The following is a 19,458-nucleotide window of genomic DNA, read 5'->3' on the forward strand; positions in this document are numbered from 1 at the left end:
GGAACCTTAGAAATCTGAATTCAAGAATCTAGGAAACTCAGGCTCAAATCTTAGCTTCACCATTTACTAATGATGTAAACTTGAGCAAGTTCTATAGTGTTCCTAAAATTTAATTTCCTCATTTGTAAAACCTAGTTGGTACTTTCTTTCCTAAGATTCTTAGGCTTAGAAACTTTAGAGAAATTAAGCTCTAACAGATCTAGTCCATCAAAATAGTTTGAAGAAAACATTGTCCCTCTACCCATGAAAGTTACATTCTAATAGCACTAGATTTCTTTTGATCTGACTTCATTATATTTGCTCAATCATTTTTCACTTGTTTTTGACACTTTGTGATCCTATTTGAAGTTTGCTTGCCAAAGATAATGAAATGACTTGCCATTTTCTTCTCCAGCTAATTCTACAGATAAGGATCCTGACGCAAACAGAGTTAAGTGACTTGACCAGGATCACACAGCTAGGAAGTGTCTAAGGTCAGTTTTGAACTCAGGCCTTCCTGACTCCTGGCCTAGCACTCTATCACTGGGCCATCTAGCTGCCAAACACAATAACAAACATATAAAACATGAGTCGTAAGTAGATTTCGTACTGATTTCTCTTTCTGGTGGGAAAAATGTCTTGAAAGTATAAGCTCTGGAAATTGTAATCTTGGAAAGATAGCACTTTCTCCTCGTCCTGGAAGAAAATGAGTATAATTGCAAAGATTTGAGCCAACGGGAAGACTTTGTTTTGTGGCCAAGAGGTTTTCCAGATAGTCTGTAGCAGAAGAGGTTCAGGTTTTGGAATGGAATGAAGTATGATAGCAGCTGTTTTGAATGGAAACTAACAAAGATATTAATACTAGTAGAGCTTTCTTGTCTTATTATTTTACCTGTGACCTCTCTATGAAAACTGTGGAAAAGCTGCTAAAGGTTGAACTCCCCCAACTCCCTCTCAAGTGCCATTCCTAGAAGTGCATTGTCTATGGTTTTCCCTATCTCTTTCACCTGTTTCTATTTCCTGATTTATTTTTTTAGTTTCATATTAAAACTACAATTGACCATAAGTTTACTATGACAAATAAATGGAAGAATGAAATGGAGGAAGCTAGTAGATAGCTGGAAATATACAGAATTCAAACAAACAGTAGAAATCTGCACCTTATTTCAAAAGAATTGGGGGCATCCTACCTAAAGGATTCTGGGATACAAGTAAAAAAAATCTTATAGGTTTGATTATTAATCATTTTATATGCTTCCCAAAACACAGAACCAAAATGGATCTGGACTTTTTCCTTTCTTTTCCCTTTTTAAACCTGATTCAGATGTGATTTTAAATGCAGGCACTTCATGAAATCTACTGTCTCTCACCAAGGACAGAGATGTAAATCAAAGGAACATCATGCTGTGCCTCCTTAGCTATCTAGTGGAAAGAGAAAGGTATGATCTAGAAAGAATCTCCCTTGACCACTTATCTAAGTCTCTTACTTTCATTTTTGCTTTCTACCCTAAACCTCCAAACCTTACCAGATAATAGCAACTGCTGGTTACAAAAGCTTTAAAAAGTTGTTTATTTAGTAAACATCTACTGTGTCCTGAGGACTGTGCAAAGTACTTTACAAATATCTCATTTGACCACCAGAACCACCCTGGGAGCTATATACTATTATTATTCTCATTTTACAGTTGAAGAAATTCAGATATTCCAAGGTAAAGTGACATAACTAGTAAGAGTTTGGATTCAAATCTGAACTTTGATCTTCCTGATAACAGACTCGGATCTCTATCCCACTCCACCACCTAGCTGCCTTCCAGATCTCAAATTCTATGATTCAAAGATAATGTCCCTCTCATTTCCAAAATGCTTTGATTCTCTTACTTAGGGTCATGCTTCCACTTACCATGCTTGGCCAGAAATCTCAGTGCCTCCAGCTGTCCACTCTGGGCAGCCACAAATAAAGGGGTAATGCCGTATGCATTCTTGGATTCCACCTTGGCACCTCCACTCACGAGAATTTCCATGACTTCCAAGTCATTCCGGGCCACGGATTCATGGAGAGCAGTCCATCCCCGGTTGCATCGATGGTTGGTATCCGCATTATATTGCACAAGCATCCTAACAGCTTCCACATTCTTCCGCTCACAAGCTGTACCAGGAAAAATGCAAATCACTCAGCAGAATGATGACCATAGGAGATGGGTCTGTCACCTGAAAACAAAGTCTGCTGGGAAAGGGTTGGTCCTCTAAAGAAATGAGTTTCAGAAAGTTGCTTGAGACCATTGGAGGTTTATGAGGGTCTTCCCAGTGATCCACAAGTTTCTCTAAGAAACTTAATGCTTATGGTCTAATATTATCTATAATTATAGAACTTGGGAATCTGGGTTCTGGGCTAGATCTAGCCATGGGAGTAATTTCATTCTGTTCACACATTTTTCTCAAATTAAAAATATTTCTTAAGCACTTACTGTATAAAAAGTATTGGGAGAGAAAAATAATTTGGAAAAGACAGTCTCCTTGTCCTCATGAAGGTTATAATCTGTTAGAATTAAGTGTCTATGGAGCATCCCTATCCTACCATTAAGGCTACCAAATACAATTGCTAGTTTGTTTATCTATTTATTTAGGAGATAGGAGAGTGAAGATTTATTGGTTATACTTCTACCTCAGAGATTATTAAGGACTCCTTTATATTTTCACAATTTATCACATGAATTTTGAGGCTATACAAGATATTAAAATAAATGGAATCTTACTCCAGTAACAACTACTAATTTAACTAAAACAGAAGCTCTAAAAGATATTTGTTCCTTTTAATTCAGTAAATGTATTATTGCTAATTAAGTCTTTTTATTTGTAGTGTTCACATGATCAGAATTTTATGAGATACTGAATGATTATATACTATGTATAAGGAAACCAAGATGCTAGAATCAACATTCCCAGAAGTATGACTTTGTGATCCACAACTCTGATTACTTTATGATATTCTTAGGAAAAAAGATGTAAGTATATGAAAAGGAAAGTAGCAATGTGAGAAGATTTTTTAAAATGATACTCAAAAAAATTTCAAGAGAAATCACAAAAAAAGTACATTATTGTCATAGACAGGAAGTACAAAGAATCCAGAGAACAACTGTGAATTAATGAGCACCACAAACACTCCAGCTCTCAATTGTATATTTCACTGGTTATCCCCCTTGATTAGACTCCTCTCTCTCATCTCATGCTTCCAGGTTTCCTGGGCTCCTTCAAGACTCAGTTAAAGTGCTTCCTTCTGCAAGATAACTTTCTTTATATTCCTCAACACGGATGCCTCTTTTCTTGATTATCTACAGTTTTGTTTTCTGTTACCTCCCATATTAGATTGTAAGTCCCTTGAGAACAGGAATCAATTTTTCTCTTTCATTATATTCCCTAGATGTTAATATTATATTATATTATAATAATATTATATTCCCAAGTGTTAATATTTATTGACTTTATGGAGGAGGAAGGACTTAAAATTGGATCTCAAATAATGGGTAAATTTTGGACTAGGGGCAAGAATAGAGCCCTGGTTTAAAAAAGAAGATGGTGATTTTGACATTTTGTCATTTGTGACATTAGGCAAGGCATTTCCCCTCTGGACCTCAGTTACCGCCTTAGTTAAATGAAATTACATGAAATGACTTCTACTGTCCCCTCCCAGTTCTAAATTCCACAATTCCAGAAGGTAGAAATGGTGTATTATCAATATTATCAATTATCAATAATCCTTGATTTTCACAATCCTCTCATCTATTTAACCAGAAGGAATTTTTGTTTCCTAGAATTAGGAAGAACAATAGTTAGAATGCTGGGACTAAAAGGCCTAAGTTCAAATCTGACTAGCTAAGTTACCTGACCTCTGTTTACCTCAATTTCCCCAACTGTAAAATGGGTATAATAATAGCAGTTACCTTCTAGCATTGTTGTGAGGATCAAATAGGATCATATTTGTAAAGCACTCAGCATAGTGCCTGGCACAGTAGGTGTTTGATAAAATCCTATTTCCTTTTTTCCTCTGAGCATTGTAAAATTCTAAACTTAGAGGTAAAGGGGATCTCAGAGAACATTTAACCTCAATCCCCTAACTTTAAAGATCAACAGTTAAGGCCCAGAGATCAAGTGATTTCCTCAGTCACATAGCTAATGAGATAGGATTTGAACCCAGATTCATGCTGCTTATATATTATGTTTACTTGTTTACCTATTTTATCATCCTAATTAGAAAGTAAGATCCTTAAAAGCAGAGACCAAATCTTCCTTTTTTTGAATCTTTCTTACCATCTTATAAAGAACATAGCCATTTGATAAATGTCTTATGAATGAATGAATGAATGAATGAATGAATGAATGAATGAAACAGAGACATCCTGCACAAAATTTTTGGCAGATTGTGACCAAACTATTAATTAGTATACTTATGAACTAGGAAAAGAAATAAAGGTTGGGTTCATAGTTAGGTGTGCAAAATAAATAAATAGTGGTGATTATTTCAACCTGGAAGAATGTTTCTAACGGCATATTATAAGTATCCATCCATAGCCTTATTCTTTTCAACATTTGTATCAATGATTTGTATGTAGATGACATAAACCTGAAGCTTAGAAAATAATGGCAACTAACATATTATTATATACAGTAATATTGATATCAATAACCAATATCAAAATGATTAGCTATTATAATTAATAGCTAGTTACATTGTAATTATTTTAAGAATAAGTATTAATGTGTCCTTTGTGTTGGATAATTATTTTTTTCCCCTAAGGCTGGGGGTTAAGTGACTTGCCCAGGGTCACACAGCTAGGAAGTGTTAAGTGTCTGGGACCAGATTTGAACCCCTGACCTCCTGAATTCAAGGCTGGTGCTCTATCCACTGCGCCACCTAGCTGCCCCATGTTGGATAATATTAATGAAGATTAATAACATATTATTCTGCAAAATAGTTTAGAAATAAAATAACAAATGCTCAATGGTTTTGCATGACTGCCTAGGGTTGACAAGATGAAATTCAGTGGATAAAATTAAAGAAGTGCACCTGGGTTCCAAAAACCCAACTTTAGGATTGAAATATCAATAGTAATAAACAGTGTAGCTTTTGAAGCCAAAAAAGTGAAGTGATCTTACTCTGCATTAACAGATGTAGAGGGTACAAAAGAGGAAGATGAGACCACAGTTGAAGGATTGTGTTCATTTCTGGTCACCAGATGTTAACATAAACATTGTCAAGTAATAACATGTCCAGAGGAGTATGACCAGGATGGTAAAGGGTCTCAAAATGAAAATGGAATTTGAATAATAATTGCCCGAGTTTTAAGGTTTGTTAAGGCCTTTATTTGTTATCTCATTTATTCTTTACAACAAAGTTTTATTAGGTGTTAGAATTAACCCCATTTTACAGATGAGGAAACTGAGGCTGAGAAGTTCAGTGACAACTTAATCAGTCTATAAGGTTGGATTTGAACTTAGGCCTTCCTGACTCCAAATCTTACAACCTAGCTCATGTACCACCTAGCAGTTGAATGTTTAATTTGAAAACTTAATGTAACCTGATTGGCTAATATGATTAGGACTAATATTGATGGGGGAAAGGATTCTATTTGCTCAGTGTGGCTTCAGAGAATTGCAGCATAACCAATGGATAGAAAATTCTGTGGCTGCAAAATTTGGCTCAAATTGTTATCAAAAAGAGCCAGCATAGAACTGAAGTGTTTTGTGAGAGCATGAGCTGCCTGCCATTTTTCTGCAAAGGATGAATGACCACTTGGGGGAGATGTTGCAAAAGGAATTCCTGGATCCCTGCATTCAAAAGTCAATTACACCTTAGGAGTTTAGGATGTCTTTGAACAGCCACTTTAAACTAAAACCTTCTTTGAAAGGAATAATATGCATTTGGAAATTTGATTTCCGGAGTGTTCATTGCAGCATCATTTTCATTGCATTCTAGTACTTTAGGTACTCACCTTTATACAGTGGGGTCTCTCGGGACTTGTTAGAAATATCCGGTTCAGCTCCACATTGTAAAAGGGTCAGTAAACAATCTAGGTTTCCTCTGCAGGTTGCTATGTAAAGGGCTGTTTCTTCCTGAAGGGTGCGTTGATCAATAACAGCAGGATATGCTAGAGGAAAGACCATTTGAAAGATCATTATTAACAAAACTCACCCGGGGTGATACTGTGGATGGAACATGGGCTTAGAACCAGGAAGTTTCTACCTCCTGAGATCAGTTCTAGCCTCAGATAATTATTAACTGTGTGAGGTCCTGGGCAAGTCACTTAACCTTGTCTGCCTCAATTTCCTCATTTGTAAAATGAGCTGGAGAAGAAAATAGCAAACTACTCCAGTATATAATTTCCAAGAAGACACCAAGTGGAGTCACAGAGTTGAACACAATTGAATAACAACATCCATATTTACAGGATGTCCAAAAATCTTAGTGCAGCTGTAAGTTTTACTGACTGTACTAAGAATTTTGTGATTTTGTGACACCTTAAACTAAACATTTGGAAAACAGCCCATATTACTTATTAATGAGTGGCTTAGATTTCAAGGAAAAACATTTAAGAAAGTGCATGAAATGAACTGATATGTTGTATTAACATTTGTCTAATGCTTCTAATTATCCCAATGTTTTCATATACATTATTTAATGTTGTCTCATACCAGACCTCAGAATAAAAAGTTATCCTGAATTTGATAGATTAGAGAACGGAAACCTAAAGATTTAATAATAACAACTCATCTCTAAAGCAGTGATATCTAAAAGGTAAAATGGATAGAGTACTGGGCCTTGTATCAGGAAGAAGTGAGTTCAAATTCAAACTCATTGAGAATATAAATAGTAACTACTTCCCAGGATAGTTGCAAGAATCAAATGACATAATAATTATAAAGCACCTGTCACATAATAGATGTTTAATAAATGCTTATTTCCTTCCTAAAACAAGACATGGCATGGTGGATAGGAAGGCCTCAAAGTCAGAAAGACTTGTGTTTTAAGGTCTTCTGACTATCTACTGATTGATTGTGGGCAAGTCATTTAGTCCATTAATTTTCTAAAATATGGGTTTTTTAACTGAGGTCTAGAAAAAGTCAGAGGAGTTGGATGAAGAAAAAAAATACAACTGTATGTTACACATACACATACATACATGAAGAAAAAAATACAACTGTATGTTACACATACACATACATACACACAAATACACATATATTTATTTATATTTATGTACATATGCATGTATATGGGCATATGTATATATACATAACGAAAAAGTAATCAATAAATGTTCATTTGCATTTGCTGTGCATCATATATCTTTAAGTATGTTGTTCAGTCATGTCCAGCTCTTAGTGATCTCATTTGGAGTTTCTTGGCAAAGATACTGGAATGGTTTATTTCCTTCTGCAGCTCATTTTACAGATGAGGAAACTGAGGCAAAGAGGTTTTTTGCCAAAGTAACTTGCCAAGAGTCACACACTTAGTAAGTATCTGAAGCCATAGTGGAAGATGAGTCTTCCTGATTCCAAGCCCAGTGTTTTATCCACTACATCACTTACTGGACCCTTCTTTTTATATGTGTGTATGTATGTATGTATCTGTTTGTATATATACAAATAGCTATATATACATATATAGTTGGATTATATAAACTATATGAAATAAAGAGACAGATTCTGTACATGTGTCTTTGCATAATCCAACCTTTCTTTTACTTCCTTCCATTTTCTGCTATCTTCCCACATCCTCATCTAATGCAATTATACCATTCTTTTTCAACTCACTTTTCTGTAATATTTTCAGACAACCCAACTGGCCATAGTAGGCAGCTTCATGCAGAGGGAGCCATCCATCCTTGTTGGGTTCAGAGAGGTTTTTGCCTGACTGGATCATGGAAGTTAGGGCATTTTCATCACCATCCTTAATGGCCTTCACCACAGGATCTATGACTCTTTAAAAAGAAGGAGAACTCATTAACATGGGCTTGCCTCAAAAGTCAGTCAATTAGTCAACAAGCATTCATTAAGCACCTATTGTGATCCAGACTCTGTGTAGGGAATACAGAGAAGGGCAAAAAAACATTCCTTACTCTCAAGGAGTTCACAGTCTAATGAGGAAGGCAAAATGCAAATTACTAGGTACAAGCAAGCTATATCCATGCTAAATTGATAAGATATCAGAATAAAGGGAGCTCAGGAAAGGCTTCTTGTATAATATAGGATTTTAGTTAGAACTTGAAGGAAAACAGAAAGAACAGTAGGTGGAGATGAAGAGAAAGCTAGTGAAAATTTCTAGAGGCAAGAGTTGGAATTTCTTATAAAAGAAACAAGAAGGAAAAAAGAAAAAAGTAAGTTTTTTTAAAAGGGAAAAGGAGGAAACAAGAAGGAGACCAAGTATTATTGAATTGCTCATGATGGTGCTAAGTGGGGAGAAAGGTATGAGAGTACTGGAAAGGTAAGAAAGACCCAAGTTTATGCACCCCAGATTAAGAATTCCTGCTTTATTAAGTGTCTAGTATATGCCAGCCATTCACTGTGCTAAGCACAAGCCAAATAAAATGCAAAAGTAGCACTGTCCCTGACATTAATGTAATGTTAAAAGGGGGAAAGGCATGGAATAGAGAATGTCAAGAGTTAGAAGAATCCTTAGAAAATTGATGAGACTATGGAACATAAAATGCTAAAGTAGAAAAGACCTTGCACATTATCCTGCCCATCTCCCTCCTTTAACATAGAAATAAGTTGATTTCTTTTTTTTTTGTTATTCAATTATGTTTAACTCTTTGTGAACCATGGACCACAGCATACCAGACCCTTTTATCCTCCACTATCCTCTGAAGTCTGTCCAAGTTCATGTTCATTGCTTCTATCTATCTTCTACATCCTCTTCTATTTTAGCCTTCCATCTTTTTCAACATCAGGGTCTTTTCAATCAACAAGTACCAAGGGATAAGAGCGAGCTTAATATTCTAATGGGGATGTTAAAGGTATTGCCCTGAGTTATCAGTTTAGGGTGAGAATCCAAAGTCTTGTGGCTAATAAACAAGTGTTAATTTAAATAATTGCTTGATTCATTGGGCCTTCAAGAAGGGTATAAGCATACTTTTAATATTACAACTTGGACATTAAAATTAAAATCTGTCTCTCCTTCACTCTGAATAAGAACATTCAATCTGATGAAATGAAATGGCTCTTCTGGGTGAGATTCAGGTGACCTATATACTAAGGAACTCCCAGAAGGGAAAACTCTCTCTAAAAATGAAGATTAGTGCCTTTTCAGCAGTCTAGGACATGGTAAGTAATTTGCCAGATTCATATATATATAGTGGCTGTCATAAAACAGACTTGAACTCAAGTCTCCCTGGCTTTGAAGCTAGCTCTCTGTGTCTACCACTAGGCAGCTTCTTATTGAATGTTACAATGCAAGTTATTTAGGAATGTTGGAATAAGAAATTCCATACTTCAGGGAAAGGAACCCACATGTGCAAGAATGTTTGTGGCAGCCCTCTTTGTAGTGGCCAGAAACTGGAAACCACGTGGATGCCCATCAATTGGAGAATGGCTGAATAAATTGTGGTATATGAATATTATGGAATATTATTGTTCTGCAAGAAATGACCAGCAGGATAATTTCAGAGAGACCTGGAGAGACTGACATGAACTGATGCTGAGTGAAATGAGCAGGACTAGGAGATCGTTTTATACTTCAACAACAATACTGTATGATGATCAATTCTGATGGACGTGGCCATTTTCAACAATGAGATGAATCAAATCAGTTCCAACAGAGCAGTAATGAACTGAACCAGCTACACCCATCGAAAGAACTCTGGGAGATGACTATGAACCACTACATAGAATTCCCAGTCCCTCTAATTTTGTCCGCCTGCATTTTGGATTTCCTTCACAGGATAATTGTACACTATTTCAAAGTCCTATTCTTTTTGGACAGCAAAACAACTGTTTGGTCATGTATACATATATTGTACTTAATTTATACTTTAACATATTGAACTGTATTGGTCAACCTTCCATCTTTGACAATTGTCAATGTTGTAAAATTACCCATGCATATATCTGGTAAATAAAAACTATTAAAAAAGAAAAAGAAAAGAAGGAGAAAAGGAAGGAAGGAAGGAAGGAAGGAAGGAAGGAAGGAAGGAAGGAAGGAAGGATAGGTAAGGAAGGAAGGAAGAAAAAGAAGGAAGGAAGGAAGGAAGGAAGGAAGGAAGGAAGGAAGGAAGGAAGGAAGGAAGGAAGGAAGGAAGGAAGGAAGGAAGGAAGGAAGGAAGGAAGGAAGGAAGGAAGGAAGGAAGGAAGGAAGGAAGGAAGGAAGGAAGGAAGGAAGGAAGAAAAGGAAGGAAGGAAGGAAGGAAGGAAGGAAGAAAAGGAAGAAAGAAAGAAAGAAAGGAAGAAAGAAAGAAAGAAAGAAAGAAAGAAAGGAAGGAAGGAAGAAAGAAAGAAAGAAAGAAAGAAAGAAAGAAAGAAAGAAAGAAAGAAAGAAAGAAAGAAAGAAAGAAAGAAAGAAAGAAAGAAAGAAAGAAAGAAAGAAAGAAAGAAAGAAAGAAAGAAAGAAAGAAAGAAAGAAAGAAAGAAAGAAAGAAAGAAAGAAAGAAAGAAAGAAAGAAAGAAAGAAAGAAAGAAAGAAAGAAAGAAAGAAAGAAAGAAAGAAAGAAAGAAAGAAAGAAAGAAAGAAAGAAATTCCATACTTCAGACTATGGTCCTCTTTGAATCACTGTTTTTGCTCTTCCTCTAGGGAATTAAAATTTTACATCTCCTCGGTCTTATCATTCTTACTTCCCATGTATCTTACCTCAAAATGATGACCAAAAAATTGGAAAGGACATTTAAGCAGCAAAGGTTTGAAACAAAATAATTCTAAGACTGGAAGAGAACATTCTCCCCTATTTCAATGCATTTATGTGGTACAATTTAAAGTGCCCAATTCCTTTTGTTGTTTTTCAATCATGTCCAGTTTTTCATGACCCCATTTGGGCAAAGATACTGGAATGGTTTGACTTTTTCTTCTCTAACTCATTTTACAGATGAGGAAACTAAGGTAAATAGGAACAAGTGATTTGCCCAGGGACCCATACGTAATAAGTACGTGAGGCCAAGTTTGAACTCAGAAAGATGTATCTTCTTAAATCCAGACCCAATACTCTAACTATTGAGCCATTTAGCTATCTCAATTCTTACTTTCTGTTTAAGTCCAATAGTTTAATCCCATTATATTATAAATGAAGACCCTGAGGCCCAGGAAAAGGACAGTCACCTGTCAAAGCTCATCCAGCTTGTTAATAGTGGGGTCAAGAACCAAGTCTTGTTCTTCTGATTCCCAGATAACTGTTTTTTCAACTAAACAAAAAAAAAATTGATTAGCAATAATATATTCATTATTTTTGGAAAAGCCCCCAGAGTAAATCCTCCAATATTGTTTATTATAGTTACCTATGTTTGTGCCTTATGCCCTTGCGAGACTATGAGCCCCATAAGGAGAGGAATCATATCAAAAAAATAAATTCAAAAAAGATTTATTGAGGGTCTACCATGTGTCAAATACTATTCAAGGTTCTAAATATACAGACAAAAAACCCCATCAAAGCAGTCCCTAATTTCAGGGAGTTTATATTCTATCACATACTTATATTAAAGATGAGTCTAGAAAGATAAGATCTCACTGTGAAGGGCTTTATTAATAGCCACACAGAGGTGTTTTCTATTTTTTCTTAGAGGCAATAGAGAGCTACTTAAGTTTTTTGAGCCAGAAAGTGATATGGTCAGACCTGAGTTTGAGGAATGTCAGTTTTATAGCTGGAGTCAATAAGGGTCAGAGAGGGGAAAGACAGCAGACAGAAAAACCAGTTAAATGGCAATAAACAAAGAAATGATAAGGGCCTGAATCAAAGTAGAAATTACACGAACTGCTGACAGGAATGAATTTTTAAAAAGGGTGTTATGGAAGGTAAAATTGATAAGACCTGGCATGTGGGAGGTTTATGAAGGAAAAAGAGGAGGAAAAATAAGAGCATGAGTCTGATGCTGCTGAATTATTTCCCCAAAGATTCCTTCACATAACATATCTGCACAGAATCAGAAATAAAAAGAAACTTAAAAGTAAGTCAGTCCAATTTTCTGATTTTATAGATGAGAGGTTTAATGGATTGCCCAAAGTCAAGGCTTTAACAGAGGTCTTCTGATTACAAATGCAGTGTTCTTTGTACCATATTACATTATCTAGCACAGTCCTCTGCACACAGTTGACACTTAATAATTAATGAGTGAATTAATTGATGCAGCTACAAAAATAGTCTCATTAACTATGAAGACTGAATGCAGATCAAAGCACAGTATGGTTCATCTTTTTTGTTGTTTTTCTCTTGGTTTTTTTTTTTTTCCATTTTTATGATTTTTTTTTTGCTCAGCAAAATAAATATGGAAATATGTTTAGACGAATTGCACACATTTAACCTATGTCAGATTGCTTGCTGTCTTGGGGAAGGAGAAAAAGAGGGGAAAAAATCTGGAACACAAGGTTTTGAGAAGGTAAATTTTGAAAAATCTGAAAATTTCAAATTTTGAAAAATTTGAAAACTATATCTTTTAATGTATTTGAAAAAAATACCATTTGAAAAGCAAAGATTTTTTTTCATTTTATAGATGTAGAAAAATAAGCCATAATGAGACCAGAATTGATGGCAGAGCCAGGATCAAAATGAAGAGTGCTCATAAATCCATCTGGCTACTTCTTCTTTCAGTCTCCTGGGCTTGTATTAATAGCTTTGTATTCATATGAGATGCACAAAATTAAATGTGGATGAAGCCAGAGAAAACTGAGGCAAATGATCTCTCCTGCTCCTGCTCCCACCCATCTATCAGGATGAGTTTTTCTCAAACTCTTCATCAGAACATTTCTCAAATTCGGAAGGACTAAAACCATCATGTACATTTCCCGTATCCTCTCTTCCCTTCACACTCCTTCCTTTTGGTTAACCTTCCTGAATATACTGCTGAACTCCAGCTGGGTAGAAAGCAGAAATTCTATGTTAAGAAACAGACATTTCTCACACACAGTCTCAATACTAGCCAAAAGGAGAAGCAACATCTTTTCCCAGGATATCCAGCTTACATGGCCCCTCCCCAAACCCAGGAAGGCTGAGAAAAGAGGTAGTTGTTCAGTCTTAGAAGAAGTAGGGCCTGAGAGCTGTCCTTTTTTATCAGAAATTTGTCATTGATTTGGAAAAAATTGTCTGTTTTTGCTTATTAGAACATTGAACTTTGACTCAGGAAGACATGAGGTTAAATTCTGCCTCTCTATTACAGGGCTATTGTGAGAATTAAATGAGATCACATATGAAGAACATTTTACAAGGGTAGCTAGGTAGTACAAGGGATAGATCAGCCCTGGGATCAGGAGGATTTGAATTCAAATCTGGATGTAGACACTTGACACCTACTAGCTATATGACTGATTATCAAGCCAAAAAGAAAAAGGGGGGAAAAAAAACACACTTTATAGCACTATACAAATGCTAGAAATTTCTATATGTAAAGTGGAACATTTTTTAGAAGCTTTACTTCCTCAGAATGGTCCTTCTTGGAATCATCCAGATCTATTTTAGTTACTAGTACTTTGGAATATTTGTTATTCTGAAGAAATGGTTGTTGTTCATTTGGTCTTTTGCTGAGTCTTCCCTGAGCTATGGGGTGTCACTGGCTCTATTGTCCCATTCGAAAGATTGCTGGGGAAAGAGGGATATGTACTCCCTCATCTCAGTATTATCTTTAGGAAGTCATTCATTGACAAGAAGTCAGAAAGCTAACAATGTGAATAAAAATTTCATTCATTCTCCTACATTCATTCTCTCCTTCTTACCCTCAATCAGTTTTGCTTAGTATCATACAACAGAAGATTTTAAAGCTGGAAGGAGGGTGCTACAATGTAGAACAATAAACTTAGAGAGTGGGAAGGAACCTCAAAATCCTAGTACACAGAATGATGTACTTAGAAATTACCTTAGAATCACAGATTAGAAACTGTTTTCTCTAAAAGGGATCTTAAATGCAGAATATCAAAGACATTAAAACAAGAGGAAAAGACTGTCAAAAGCTTGAAGAGGATCTTAAAACCATAGAATCATATCTTGCAAGAATTGAAAGGGACTTTTTAAAAAGAGCAAGTCAAAATACAGAGCACAGAATGTTAAAGATCACCTACCCACTTATTTTACAGAGGAAATTGAGGTTGAGAAAGAGAGGAAGTGACCCCCTAAGGTCACAAGGTAACTTACTGGCAGGACAGAGATGAAAACATGGAGTCTCTCAATTTCTATATCAGAGGTGGGTGGGTTTTTTTGGTTTGGTTTTTGGGGGGGTTTTGGTACTATATGGGATAGCCTCTCCAAGGTATATTTGCTACCAAGTTTTCCACATAAGGGTAGAGAGATAAAGGATTCACATTCAAAGTAAGTTGTTTTAACGATTCATAGAGGAACAAAACTTTCTGATTCTTAAATTCTTCTCTATACATTTATTATCTCTGATGCTTACTGATCATCTTTTTTGAAGTACTAATTCTCTGTAGCCCATCTTTTCAACACCTGTATTCTCTAGATGATGCTATAACTTAAGGACAATGACAATTTCCTAAGATCAAATGGGAAGAAATCCAGAGACATACACCATGGTATAAGCAGGCTATAGCACATTATCAGAGAAGTCTACTATAAAAGTCATCATTGAGGACAAAGATAATCCAAAATGTGAGTTTAAGAAGCAAAAGAAGAGCTAACCTAGTTCTGCATTGAGAACCTCCAGAGATATTAAAAGCATCCAGAGAAGGCTTCCATACTGATACGATCAATCCTCTACATTACAGCACAATGATTGCTCAATCTGGAATCGAAGGACCTAGGATTAAATTCTACCCCATACTTTTGTGACTTAGACCAAGTTTCCTTATTTATAAAAGGTGGAGATTGGACTAAATGATCTCTCTAAGATATCATCCAACTCTTGTGCATGATCTCATGGGAAAGAAACCATGGATAAAATCCATTCAGGATGGGAAAGCATGGGTAGAGATGATGGTTATGAAAGAAGCTTCCACTCTAGTGAGTTCAGAGAGCCATCAAATTATGTCATTGAGTGGGCCTTTGGACTTATGCAGTGATCTGGATATGAAAACCATAGTTTTTCTGGAATTTGAGGACCCAGTGCACCTGCTCATCAAAAAAGTAGTTCCCTTTATCTGAAGGAGTTTGTATTGACTATTAACCCATTGCAGATATAAAAATACTCCCTCCTTTCAAAAGGAAAAAAATTAAGAAAAATTTTAAAGATCAAATATTAATTCAGTTTGAATTGAGGAGAAAAAGGCAATCCTGCTTGGTAGCTGTACCTAGACACATTGACGTTAAATAATGCCTTCTTGATTCTAGTGTTGCCTTCTTTTGTTTGTTTATGTTTTTCAGTTTCTGTTCCTTCTCTGTCTGTCTTTTTCAATTTCTCATTCATCTCTTTCTCTTTCACTGTTCTTCTCATTGCATCTCTCTATGTACTTCCAATGCATTTCCACCTCTGTCTCTTCTCCTTAACTTATTAACTTATTATTTGTTTCCCTGGAGGTAAAAAGCATCTTAATACATGCAGAATTTAAAAATAGCATGAGGCTAATTCAGTTAAAGTCCTGACAAGTGATTTAGCAGACAAACACGAACAAGGACCTGTTTGCCTTCCCATTGAGTGACTCATGAATTCTGAAGAATCAGGAGAGACTGGACCTTCTGGCCTAGGTCCAAACCCTTGAAATGACTATATGTGTTTAAGGGACCATAAGGTAGAGGGAGGAAGGAGAGAAGTGAAGGGAGGCAGGAATTCTTTCCAAGTTACTTCCTCACTACTCTGACAAAGCCTCTACCCACCCTCTATGCCACAAATGCCATTTGGTTAGTTTGGACAGACAACGAGGTGACTGGGAGCCTTGGACAAGGAGACAGAGGGGGTCACTTACACAGGCTGGGGGGTCTTGAACAGGCTGCCGTTGTATCTTTGCCTGACCCCTTGAAACAAACCCACATTGGGAGGCGGAGGCTGGGTCCCCGAAGGAGCTGCAGACCTGGAGGGGTGATGGCATGAATGAAACAAGGAAAAATACTCAGAGTAAGAGAAGCGAGTCATATCCAGGGATTGTTGGAAGCAAGATCAAGGGGAAGAGGGAGAAAGGGGGAAGGGGAGAGAAGGATAGAAAGGGGTTGGAGGAAAAGAAGAAGAAGGGGAGAAAGGGGGTAGGGAAAAGAAGAAGAAGAAGAGGAGGAGGAGGAGGAGAGAGAGAGAGAGAGAGAGAGAGAGAGAGAGAGAGAGAGAGAGAGAGAGAGAGAGGCAGGCTGATGCTGGGCACTGGGACTTTGAATGAAAGCAGATGGCCACAGCTTGCTCTGGGCTGGACTCAGCTGTTCTCAGCTCTGGATTATTTTTGGCCTTCTGAAGAAGCACCAAGGGATTTGAATGACCATATAAGACAACAATGAGGTTCACACCCCCCTCTTAAAAAAAAAAAAAAAAAACTTAACCACACAGAAGGAAGATATGAAGTGACATGATATTCTCCACCTCCAAGGAAGATTTGAAAAAGTGGTTACAGTGGTTTGTTGCAAGCTGAGATCATGAAATTGTTCCAGCCTTATGGTGCCTTCAGAGCCAGGTCTCATCTAGGCTCAGAAGTGCCTCCTCCAGGAATGCTGACTCTCAAACCATGCCCTTTTCCTCCTCTGCTTTCTGACAACTGAATTTAATTCAACAAGTTTTTATTAAGCACCTGCTCTGTGTAGGGATTCGAGGGACACAGAAAGTTTGAAATTCTGTTCTTGTGGTCCATGATTTGAAATCATGTATCCCTAAATTCTTTTTGTTTTGATTTCAGTCATATCCAATTCTTTGTGACCCCATTTGGTGTTTTCTTAGTAAAGATATTGGAGTGGTTTCCCATTGCCTTCTCTAGTTTATTCCACAGATGAAGAAACTGAGGCAAACAGAATTAAGTGACCTACTCAGGGTCACACAGCTGGTAAGTGTCTGAGACTAAATTTGAACTTGGCTATTCCTGACTCCAGGCCCAGTTTACTACCCTACCTCACTATTCAAGATTTTCCTACAAATCCTCATTTGTATAATGGGGATTATAATAACAACCACCTCACAAGATTGTTGTGAGAATAAATTAAACTAAGTTCAGTACTTTGCAAACTTTGAGCAGTTGTATAAATTCAAGAGGTACTTTTAGTAATAAATTGGAATACAAACATTTAATACAAAATAAGTGCATTAAAAAAGTTAAAAATAAATTGCCTCATAAACCAGATGTTAGAACCCTTGCAGACACACATTAACTTAGAAAATCTAATCACATTATCTATGTTTTATTATTTTGTGTTTATCTTGTTAAATATTTCCCAATTTCATTTTAATGTAGCTCAGGCTCAACTCTGGAGTATCATGGGCTGCATGTGGTAGCCTTGGCCTTGTATTCAATGTATCTGATCAAAAGTGAAGGAAATAAGGGCAGCTAGATGGTGCAATGGATGGAGCACTGGTCCCAGAATCAGGAGGACCTGAGTTCAAATGCAACCGTACATACTTAACACTTACTAGCTGTGTGACCTTGAGCAAGTTACTTATCCCTGTTTGTCTCAATTTGCTCAAGGGTAAATGATCCAGAAAAGGAAATGGCAAAGCACTTAATCTTCACTAAGAAAAACAGGACTGAAAAATGACTCAATAGTCAAAAATAAAAAGGAACCCATTCCCTGATATTGTGAGAAAAGGCTAACCATTTAAAAAAAAAAAAAGATTCCTTGAGGATAAAGATTGCCTTTCTATTTCTATTTGTTACTTGTATCCCCCTTAGCCTGATACATAATAGGTGTTTCATAAATTTTTATTGACTAATTCACACCATGCCCCTGCTCAGGAATTTTTCATTCCTTACTATGGTTTCTACCATAAAATATAAACTCTTCAACTTGTCGTTTAAAGCCCTTCACAAGATTGTGACTTGCCAGACATAGTTTGTGCAACTTCTTTTCACACATTCTATATTCAAACCAAACTGGCTGTCTAGCTATTGCCTTTCTTCCTCACCTCTACCTCTTTTAATTCTTAACTTCCTTCAAGACTCAAACCAAACAGGACTGCTATGGTAAGCCTTTCCTGATTCCCTTAGTTATTAGAGTTCTTGATTTCCTCAAATTATCTCAGATTTTCTGCTTTGAGTATAACTTATAGTCCTGCAGTAGAATGTTTTGTTATCTTATCACCTCTTACCCAATATCAGGATTGGATTTTTTTAAATGTATTTTTGTCTTTGTAGTTCTATGCATAATACCTTATTGAAGGTAGGCACTGAAAAAATATTTATTGTTGTTGTTGCTATATATAATAACTAGTTAGCATTTGGTAAGATAGGTAGGTGACAGTGCAAAGAGCACTGTGCTTAGAATTAGGAAGAATCATCCAGCTTCAGACACTCTGTGACTCTAGGCAAGTCACTTAGCCCATTTGCCTCAGTTTCCTCATCTGTAAAATGAGCTGCAAAAGAAAATGGCAAGGCACTCCAATATTTACCAAGTAAACTCCAAATGGGGTTGCAAAGAGTTAAAAGGGACTGAACAACAAAAAGTATTAATTACTTCCATAGCCCTGTGAGGGAGATAATATTATTATCCCATTTTCAAGATGAAGAAACCTAGGTCAACAGAGGTCAACTGATTTTCCCAGGGTCACAGAGATAAGTATCAAAGGCAGGAATTTAAATTTGAATTCAGGTCTTTCTAACCACTCTACCCACTAAATTACCTTACTACTTGAAATTGATCATTGATCAATTTATGTCATTTTATGAGAGTCATTTTATGATTTTTTTCTTCTTTAACATCCATCCCCAAGATGGCTGCAAGGGATTGGGGTAGAGACAGGGGAGACAGAGGAAGTAGATAAGAAAATGTTTTGTTTTTTAATTTTATCTCTGACCTCAAACTCTGATCTAGATCTGACCTTGGTCCCAAACATTGCATCCAACTGCTCTCTTATTAGTGATGTAAGTAGACCAACTTTAAAAGAACAAAATTAATTATTAGCATGACCTTGGATGAGCTAATTCCCCATTCCCAGCCTCAATTTCTTCCAGTATAAAGTGAATGGGTTGGACCAATGTGCTGGAGTCAGCTTATACTGATCCTTGAGTGCTAATTATTAAAATTTCAGTATAAGCATTTAGACCTTGGAAATCAGCAAATGGTACAAATCTTGGCTTGACATATTATTATGTAGAAAGTTATAAAGAAAATGTTAATAATGCAAATTAAACTTAAAAGTATGTTGTACCTAAGGGAAAAGGACCCACATGTACATAAACGTTTGTTGTAGTGGTCCTTTTTGTAGTGGCAAGGAATTGGAAAC

General features: G+C 36.4%; 1 protein-coding gene across 4 annotated transcripts in view; it reads right to left on the bottom strand.

The window, feature by feature from the left end:
- ASB2 (ankyrin repeat and SOCS box containing 2) overlaps nt 1-19,458 on the bottom strand; it is a 259,403-nt gene that overhangs the window by 19,258 nt on the left and 220,687 nt on the right. For 3 of the 4 annotated variants that reach the window (XM_074289700.1, XM_074289699.1, XM_074289701.1), the window contains exons 3-6: nt 16,016-16,120; nt 7,789-7,955; nt 5,967-6,122; nt 1,880-2,125 (exon numbers count right to left, since the gene is read on the bottom strand). In XM_074289700.1, coding sequence (XP_074145801.1) covers nt 1,880-2,125; nt 5,967-6,122; nt 7,789-7,955; nt 16,016-16,120 — 674 coding nt within the window. The remainder of the gene's footprint in view (nt 1-1,879; nt 2,126-5,966; nt 6,123-7,788; nt 7,956-16,015; nt 16,121-19,458) is intronic. The other variant, XM_074289702.1, reaches the window with a different exon arrangement.

Source organism: Sminthopsis crassicaudata, chromosome 2 (genome assembly GCF_048593235.1).
Source record: "Sminthopsis crassicaudata isolate SCR6 chromosome 2, ASM4859323v1, whole genome shotgun sequence".
Taxonomy (NCBI): domain Eukaryota; kingdom Metazoa; phylum Chordata; class Mammalia; order Dasyuromorphia; family Dasyuridae; genus Sminthopsis; species Sminthopsis crassicaudata.